The sequence below is a fragment of the Mauremys reevesii genome, linkage group 11 (genome assembly GCF_016161935.1).
Source record: "Mauremys reevesii isolate NIE-2019 linkage group 11, ASM1616193v1, whole genome shotgun sequence".
Classification (NCBI taxonomy): domain Eukaryota; kingdom Metazoa; phylum Chordata; order Testudines; family Geoemydidae; genus Mauremys; species Mauremys reevesii.
In genome coordinates, this window is record NC_052633.1 from 63,623,568 (window position 1) to 63,632,562 (window position 8,995).

The window sequence follows — 8,995 nt, forward strand, 5'->3', positions numbered from 1 at the left end:
TTTTTTTTAAAGTCCCTTAAGTGACTGAATTTACTTTAAAACTGCAATGGCTGAGATAAAGGCTAAGGAGAGAGTGAAAGTACCATTCATTAGGAGATGCTGCTAAGCAACCGACTGCAAAGTAATGATCGTTTTCACTCTAGCTCTCTTCTTCTAGCCTCTGTATCCTGCCCTGGAAGAAGAAGAAAAAAAGAGAAAAAAAAAACCCTCCTCTGTGGAAATTCAATATGGGACGAGACTGATCTCAAGGAGCTGTCAAACAAATTCCTTTTCAACACGTTCTGGAGCCCTAAACATCCAGAAGGCTGCATGACATTTTCCGGAGGTGTAGCTGATGTGTTATGATGAGGTGGGGTTTATGTCCTGTAAAAAAGCAAAAGGGAAAAAAAAAGAAAGGGGGGAAAAGGCAGAGGACGACGACGACGACTGAGGCATGATTTAGATATTCAAAAAAGAGGGTTTTTTAAGACAGTAGCTCCGGTGTCTAAAGGATTGAATTTGGAACTACAAATTGATCAGCACTTTCTGTAAGGGTGTTTACCCCATCTTTGTCCTAATCAATTAAAAACCCATAAATAATCAAGTTGTGGATATATATGTACATATATATACACACACAGTAAATAAGAACAACCAGCCTGTCTCCTGAACACAGTCTACACTTTATTTCAGACTACAGATTTCTGAACATAATAAAATCTTTGGCTTGTAGCGGCGGGTTCAGGCTCGCAGTCAGTGGATCCAATTCTTCTGGGGGGGGGAGAAGGGAGGAGACGGAAATTCACACGAAAAATAAAAGAAAAATCCGAGAGTCAGACATTTACTTAAAAACAAGAGGCAACGACATCAGAAAAAGAAAACAAACAAAAAAACAAACAAAAGACAGACAGAGAGGAAGAGAAACTGTCCAGCAAATGGAGATCGCTACACATATTTCTTACCTGAAATTAAATATATACAAGGTCATATGATGTTTGGCTATATAGAGATAATTTTTGTAAGTGTTCGGGGTTTGTTTTTTTTTACTGGAGTCCTTATACTATGGATAGACAATAGATTTGATTTTAAATAGCACCTGTCCAAAGTCCCCTTCAGTATATCACTTTCCACCGTTAAGTCCTTTTTTTATTTTAGTTTCCTTTCCTGGCAATAATAATAATAATAATTAATAATAATCAAAGCGGGCGGGGGGTGCCGATCACTCGCTCTCCTCTTTGTCCTGCACCGTGGTCGTGGAATGGTTGTAGAGTCCCTGGGCCATGAGATGAAGCGCCAGGCCGTTCTTGATGCCCGTGGCTTTCTTGATTTTGGCCCGCTTGTTCTGGAACCAGATCTTGATCTGGGATTCGTTCAGGCTGAGTTCCTGGGCCAGGGTCTGCCGCCTCTGCTCCGTGATGTAGCGGTTGGCCTGGAACTCCGCCTTGAGTCTCTGCAGCTGCTCGGCGGTGAAGGCGGTTCGGGGCCGCTTGTCCTCCTTCTCGTTCTTCTTCTTCTTCAGTTTCCGGGTCCGCGGACCTAAGGGCAGAGAGGGACAGAAACGTGGGGGGTGGGCGAGGGGGAGGAGAAGGAGAGAAGGGGGGGAGGTGTTTGAAATGCATCCTCGGATGTACAATGTGCGATTCCTTCCGTTCCTCACCCCTGGGCACCGCGTCCTCCTCACTGAGCGCAGCCCCCCTCTTCCCCAGCATTTCCTTTACCCCCAAGCCCCCTCTGCCCTGTCCTCGAGGCAGAGCCTTCGGATTGGGATCCGTTTGCAATAAAAATGGCCGACTTATTCATTTCTTTCCCCCCCTCGCTACCTCCCTCCAAAAGGCAGCCAAGAGCAGGCCATCAAATTGCTTTTTAGAGTGGGCGATGAGGGGGTTCTTTGGGGGAAGGGTGTCCCCCCCCCCCACCTACCCACAGTGTAATTCAGTTTTATGTTCAGAAGACAGGATAAATGGGGGGGGGCAAGTTAAAGACCTGGCAAGTTAAAGACAGCAGTGGCACTAGGGTTTTAGCAGTTAATTCGCATTACAGAGGGACCCTACACGCAAAATTCGCCGAGTTGTGACCCTAGATATATATATTGAGGGCGTAATGAGCTTCGGCGCTGATTTAAACGGACCAAATAATCCGCCCAAAATAATAACTAATAGAAGGTGATCTAATGTATCATCACGAGTCTGTTCGTGAGCCACTTTATTTGTGTTACTCCAAATCTAGTCTCTGTAGTGTAGGGAAGAAAATCTGTTTTGTTTGGGCAAAACTGGATAAATCAAAACATGTATCGGCGTAGATCGTGACATTACAAATCTTTGTATTTGTTCTCACACACACACACACCGCTTCAAAGGCCTGAAACAAACGCGGGGATGAAAACAGAAAACCCACTGATGTCCCCCCACAAACTCCATTCCACGCGTAGGATTTTTTTAAAGCAAAAGTATCATGACAGGCCAGACAGCGAAGAAACAGCCTGTCTGCAGATTCTACGTTTTAATTTAAAATTCCGGAATCCGAGAGCTAAAATAAACCCCTGCGAATAGTTAGACCGCAAACTTAATGTTGTGCAAAACTGTGTGAATGAATCCGAGATATCTCCTGCAGACCTGACGGGAGGCGCAGAAGACACCACCTTTCCTTCTTCGCTCAAGTATGAACGCCTGCTCCTGCGAAAATACACCATTTGCCCCCATGTGACTGTCCTCTCCTAATCCGTTACAAAAGGAAACGAATTCCATCTCGGGTGTCCCATCGCGCTTCTTTTTGGGGTGGCTACTGAGGAGGGTTGTACCAGAGCGCGCCCCATTTGCAAAGAGGATACAGTCAAGACGAAGAGACGCCGTTACACAAAAGACAGCTACACAAACACACTCTGCGCTGTCTCTGTACACGCCACCTAAGGGGGGGTTCCCTTAACCCAAGGAGTAGTTCATTTGCGGAGCGCGCACCTCCACACCCCTCTGATAAATACATTCAAACTACTAACTGAAGCCGGAGGGGTTGCTCCACCAGACTAGGGTGCTTTGGACTAGCTGGAAGAAAAGTGCCGCTAGAATCTAAACTGTCCCCGCGTTCCTGGAAAATCCACCACCACCTTGCTCAGTTTGGTTGAACACGAGTTTTAGCCAAGCCCTGTAGAGAAATGCAAATACTTCCCCTGCCGCCTGGTGTGTTCCTGTAAACTACTACTAAAAACGATCACAATAAAGAATCGCCACCGTTAATGAACAAGCTCATTCCTGATCGCTCCTGTTTTCAGGGCACCGTGCATATTATTGCAGAGTAAATGGTATTTATTCTATCACTCGTCCGAGTGATTTTTCAAACCCATTGGCTTTATAGATGTTAACTGAACTGAAAATCTCTCTCCTCTCCCTTCCCCTCTATTTCTATAGAGGAGAAGTGGGGATATTGTAATGAATACGGGGAAACGCACATTTGTATCCGAGTGGAATGCGTTTTAAATGGATTGCAGACTGTATATTTCAGTTCTGCCTCTCTCGGCATGACAGTTGGATCATCCGAATGAGTTACTTCTCCTGTTTATAGTCTCATTGGAAACCCTCCCCTTATTAATAGTCAGATCAGGCCTTTCAGGCCTTTCTTTAAAGGTATAAATGCAAACCTCTGAACTTTAAACACCAATAGTATGTGTGGGCGTAAAAATAAAAGGCTCCGGCACCAGAAAAGTATCCCCAAAGGCAAGGTAAATGCTTAGAGCTGATATGTAGTCATCTAAAGGGTGGGTAAGTCCAAGAGGATCGAAAGCATAAGGCTGGGTTTGCAGGCTGCTGCATTTTGACTTCCAAACAAATCCTGTAAAAGGGTTTTTTTTTTAGGGAGGAATTTAAAACAATTTCTGAAAACCTCAAGGTTTTGATCCAAAGCAGGTCAACAGCTGGGGAGTCCAAATTTTAGGAAGACAGCCCCCCCCCCCCTCCCAGATATCTAGGGGAGGAAGACAGCAGGCTTCCTAGCTGAGAGTAGGCCTAAAACTCATCTCCCAGGGCTGGCTGGTTGGTTTGTCTCTGAGATCTGAGGGCACGTTTAGGGAACATGGAGGGGGAATAGATTTTAATATATATTAATCCCCTCTTTATCAAATTTACTAAAGGGGGGTGGATTTAATAAATCTCTTCACATTATCTCCCGGTTGTGCCAGACCCTGCAGAGGCTGCTTTGCAAAAATTGCCCCGATCTGATCTCAGCTCCTTTCCCCTTGGAAACTGAAATTTGCCATTGTAATAAAACAGCAGTTCTGAATGGGGGTGGGGGGCGAGGATATATACACTTAGCCCTCGATACGGTTTAGATACACTCAGCCCCGGTCTAGCCAGAGCTACACCAGATACCAGTCAGGAGAACACAGGGCCAGACCCAAACACAACAAAGGGAACGGTGCACATTCCCAGCAGAGCTTTCTGGGACTGGGTGCCAGAGAGGAGATTTTGCAAAAGGAAAGTGTAAAATACTTTGCATGTGGCGGCATTGGGAACCGGTCATAAAATCATTGCCCTGCCCGGGGCCGAGAGCTGGGAAGGCGAGAGCCTGACAGCTCAATCACTCAATCAATCCGTTTAGTCAATCAAACGGGCTTTTCTGAGTTTCAAGTAGCTGGACGTGTCAATAACAGTGGGATCGAGATGACTCGGGCTGATAACAGCAAATTGATCACTTTCCGTGGAAGGAGCTAATAAAGGGAAGGCGGAGAAGACAGCGCGAGTTACGGCGAGCCACCAGACGGGCATTTGGGTTAGCGCGCCCCTCCTCTGCCTTCCCCGGCCCTGGCCCTTGCTCACACCAAAGGGGTTGATTCTTATTCTGTTTTATTATTAAGCTTACTCCCCCTCCCCCGCCGGTTCGGGCCAGGGTTTGCGGACAGAGACGCTGTCTCGTTGGGGAACTTCCTTCGCTGGGATTTTCCCGGAGGTCGGATCTACATTTCTCTCCTCTAGCCACAAGCTGGACTGGGAGGTAATTCTGGGAGACCCTTTTAAAGTGACCCGGATCGCGTGATTTGTTCCATGTAAACAGAATTCAAATAAGCAAATGGAACGCTAAAGGGACTCGACTGAAAATAAGCAGCAGCAGAAATATCCCCGGTCCCGGAGAATCTGATCTTGTTTTTTTCTTTTTCAGAATCTTTTCTTCCTATATTTTTGGGAAGGGCAGGGGGAAATATATTCCCCCAAACAATACCAGATATTATCCTTGGGAAAAGAAAGCTCCTTAGCCGCTAAAAACTAGAAGGAACACAACCCCGCTTGTCAATATGCGACCTACAGGCCTGGTTTTCTTTTGCTCTCAGAGAGGCCCATTTTGCTTTCCCATAACAGAAACATTTTCCCTGAAAGCATTTCTCTCCCCCCCACTCTGCCTTTCAGAACCGTACCTCACCCCCAACACCCTTTCAAATATATAATACATTCAACATGTGTCTCTGAGCTCCCCCTCCCATTCCCCCCCACTCATCAGCACACAATAAAAATAAAAAATCTACTGCCTCGCTTCACAGCTACTGTGTCTGTAATTCCAGCCCAGAACCCGAATAAAAAACTCCCAGATCGCTCCTCCTGCATCCGAATTCGGGGTTTTATAAAGGGGAAGGGGGGAAGAAGGGGCAAGAGGAAAGGATTTCCCCATGCCCCCCACCTCCCACCAAATAATTTAACCCGAGCGCGAAGGGCTTGGCTGTGTGACCCAAACACCCCCACGCTAGGAATAGGCTCCTAAAGCAAAATCGAGCTATATTATTGAGATATATTATAAAAAAAAATCTCTAGACGCTAAAGAAGGGAGGGGGGGCTGGGGAAAGGGAAAAAAGCGACTGCGTATTATGTAATAGCTAACAGATGTGATCAGCGAAGTGGTTCTTACCCGAAGATGGTCTGTCTGAATACCTAGTGCAGTAAACCCAGGCAGGCCATACTAGAGGCTGTTGAGAATCGCTCTTTACAACAGGTCCTCCATTATTAGAGCCCATGAGCAGGATGGCGGGGTTGGCGTGTTCCCCATACTTCGCCGGGTTAGTTCCACTCCCTTCGGAGGGTGGCTTGGCGGCCGCTACCGCTGCTGCTACGGCTGCTGCCGCGGCGGGGTTCGCTTTAGAGGCAGCAGCTGCAGCAGGAGGCGCCGAGGAGGAGCTGTCGGGGTTACAGTTTGAATCCGGGCAAAGGAGAGAGGACGGGTTGGATGGCCTCGTTATCAGTGGGTTGACGTTTTCTCTACCTGATGTCTGACCGCGATCTCGGTCTCTGTCCCGGCCGCCGCCTCCACCACCTCCTCCTCCTGCTGCTGCTGCTGCGCCGACGATCAGGAGCGTCTCTTTCTTGCAGCCAAAGTCCGGCCTCAAGATGTTGTCAATGAAAAAGTTGGTGGTGCGGTGCTGCTGCGGCTGCGGCTGGTGGTGGTGGGGCATAGGCAGGATGCAGGGCGCTGCGGGCGAGGACGGCGCGTGGCTGGGGGAGACGGGGACGCTTTCTCCATCGCTGCTGCTGCTGCTGCTGGTAGTTGTTGTAGCACAGTCTCGGTGACTTTTACTGTCCGGCTGCTCTTCCATAATCAGCCCCCGCCACGGAGATCGCTGCCTTTCCCTCCCCCCCACACACACTTTTTATTCCCACCCCAGTGGGTGGTGGGGTGAAAAAAAATACAAATAAAATCCACTTGTTGGCTTGGATCTGATCTAGAGAGATGGGCTGGTGGTGGTTTGTTTTTTTTTAAGACAGCTATATCCAAAAATACCGAGACACTGGAGCGAATTGGGTTTTGGATTTTTTTGCAATTACCTTCTATTTCCACCACCACCCAATAAAATAAAATAACAAAGCAGCTCCCCCCCACACCCGCCCCCCCAAATCGCCTTTAAAATCTAACCATCTTCCCACAAATACTGTAGGTTTTGATTTCCCCAAGTGTCATACTCTGCTTTGCCCACAGATCAGGCTTGGCAGAGCCTTTAAGCGCCAGCTTGCACAGCGCCTGGGTATTTTTTTTTTAATTTTTTTTAAGCAAATCTCTGACAGCTCCGATCTTTGCAACAAACTCTCCCTAAAAAATCGCTCAGCCACACTTTTTTCATTCGAACCGGAAGCACGTGAGGCTGGCCCGCACGTGGAACGAGCCAATGGGGAGCGGGAGATTTCTCTGACACCCCTGACGTCCGCCAATCGCATGCCTTGGAACTTTGCGGATAAATAATCCATGGGGTTGGATAAATCAGAGGGAGTTCAGCGCTCTTCCCTGCGCATCCATTCCAGACCCACCCCCTGCGTGGGGCTGTTTATTTATTTATATTTGCTGTAAGCAACTATAAAATCAACTCCATAAACAACTTGTTCAAGTAACGTAGGATTATGTACGTGTTTAACCCATGCGACTGGCAGGCATTGGAAGCGTTGATGGCAAATGCTTTGTGAAAGTGATTTTCTTTCTTTCTTTCTTTCTTTTTCAAAAACTCCTCTCCACTTTATTTTCCTTGTTATTATTGTCGGAGGACAAGTTATTAAAGAGAGAGAGAGTTGGTTGTCTTGATTTGTCTCATGTTAAAACTTTTTTTAAAGAAAAAAAGTAATTGCAAAATTGCGGTGGTTTTTTTTTTATTGTGTTTTTTTTTCCTGAATGTTATTGGGCAGGTTAGAGATGAATTTGTGACATCCTTTTTTGCAAAAGTCGATGAGGTTCTCAGGGGTTCTGCTGAACTAGACATGCAGGTTAAATGTATTAACAAAAACAGTGGATCTATACAGTTTTACAGAGCTAATAATTTCTAAAAAATAATTTATAAGTAGCTTAACCTCAATGTTACCGTTTGAGTTAATACTCCAGGAACACAAACTCTGTGATTCAAAATGCTCTTGCAACGTTTTTGCTAATGTTTCTTTATTTTCCAACCTGTGATGGACAAGTTTATAAACATTTAGACACATAACGCTTATAACCATTTTGTTCCATAACCAGTAGAATTAAAACATAACTGACATGTGGTGAAATTAGTGTTGGCTTAGAGTTGGGTGTATTTTGAAGATGTATGAATGAATACAAAGTTACAAAATTACTACACTTCCAGTTCCTATATTACCTTATTTAAACTAGCTATTCGTGGGGATTTTTTTTTCTTCAAGTTAAGTTCCAGATTGCTCTTACACAAAATAATTCAAACAGTGTTATTTAATCAAAACAAACTTCAAACAGCGGCCGTTTTCTGATTATATTTGCAGGCATTATTTATAACTGTCCTTTGTCATTTTGTTTTTCAAGCGAAAGATGAAAGTTGTCTTAGTGTTAGGAATAAATTCTAAACACAAATTGCAGACGGAGTGGGTCATGGACTCGAGGTTCGGGTCTTGCAAGGATGTAGAATTGGTGTCTACATCTGTTTCAGCCGCTCACAAGCATTACACACCTTCGGGTCTGCAGGGATAACTAACTGGGACCATGTTTACAGAGGTTTGCGTCACGTGACGTGAATTTTTTTTATTATTATTAAATAACTCCCTGTTCCCTTCGCTGATTGACTAGTACTTTAGAAATCAGCTTTGATCGTTTCAGTCTCGCTTTGCTTTTTTGAGTAAACCTGGCGGAGTTAGTCAAAGCAGCGAGCAGTCAGAGTCCTAACCCAGTGCTGACAAATAACTGAAGTTGCTTTGGACAGGGCTGCAGGGCGTTTGGATGGGACTACATACACCAGAAGGGTGTAATTGAAAGAGGTCATTGTTACCAATAATTGAATTCGACACCTCACAGTGGCCGATGCTTTTCGGGGAGCTGTTTTGTGTGTGTGTGTGTGTGTGTATATATATATATATACCGGTATACGCAAGGCACAGTTGGTTATTTTCCATATAGGGGAAAAATTCCAAATTGTTACCTCCAGCCACACAATCCCTTCTAAAATAATAGCTGGCATAACACAATCAGCGGTGGAATCAATATCCTGATCCCCAATTAAATGAATGTTAAAGCTCCGTGCATTCACAATATCAGATCATTTACTCGCACCGAAATTGGG

At 45.6% G+C, this 8,995-nt stretch overlaps 1 protein-coding gene across 2 annotated transcripts; it reads right to left on the reverse strand.

Annotated features, from left to right (window-relative positions):
- Positions 1-709: 709 nt before the first annotated feature.
- On the reverse strand, positions 710-6,613 carry EN1 (engrailed homeobox 1). Of its 2 annotated transcripts, XR_005586480.1 has the most exons (3): positions 5,863-6,613; positions 942-1,515; positions 726-747 (listed from the first exon to the last, which is right to left on the reverse strand). XR_005586480.1 is itself a non-coding variant. In XM_039495905.1 (2 exons), the coding sequence occupies exons 1-2, from the start codon at positions 6,542-6,544 to the stop codon at positions 1,199-1,201; spliced, it is 999 nt and encodes a 332-aa protein (XP_039351839.1). In that variant the 5' UTR covers positions 6,545-6,613; the 3' UTR covers positions 710-1,198. The 2 variants fall into 2 exon arrangements, 1 of the variants encoding a protein (XP_039351839.1); XM_039495905.1 differs by having other exon boundaries at positions 710-1,515.
- Positions 6,614-8,995: the final 2,382 nt, after the last annotated feature.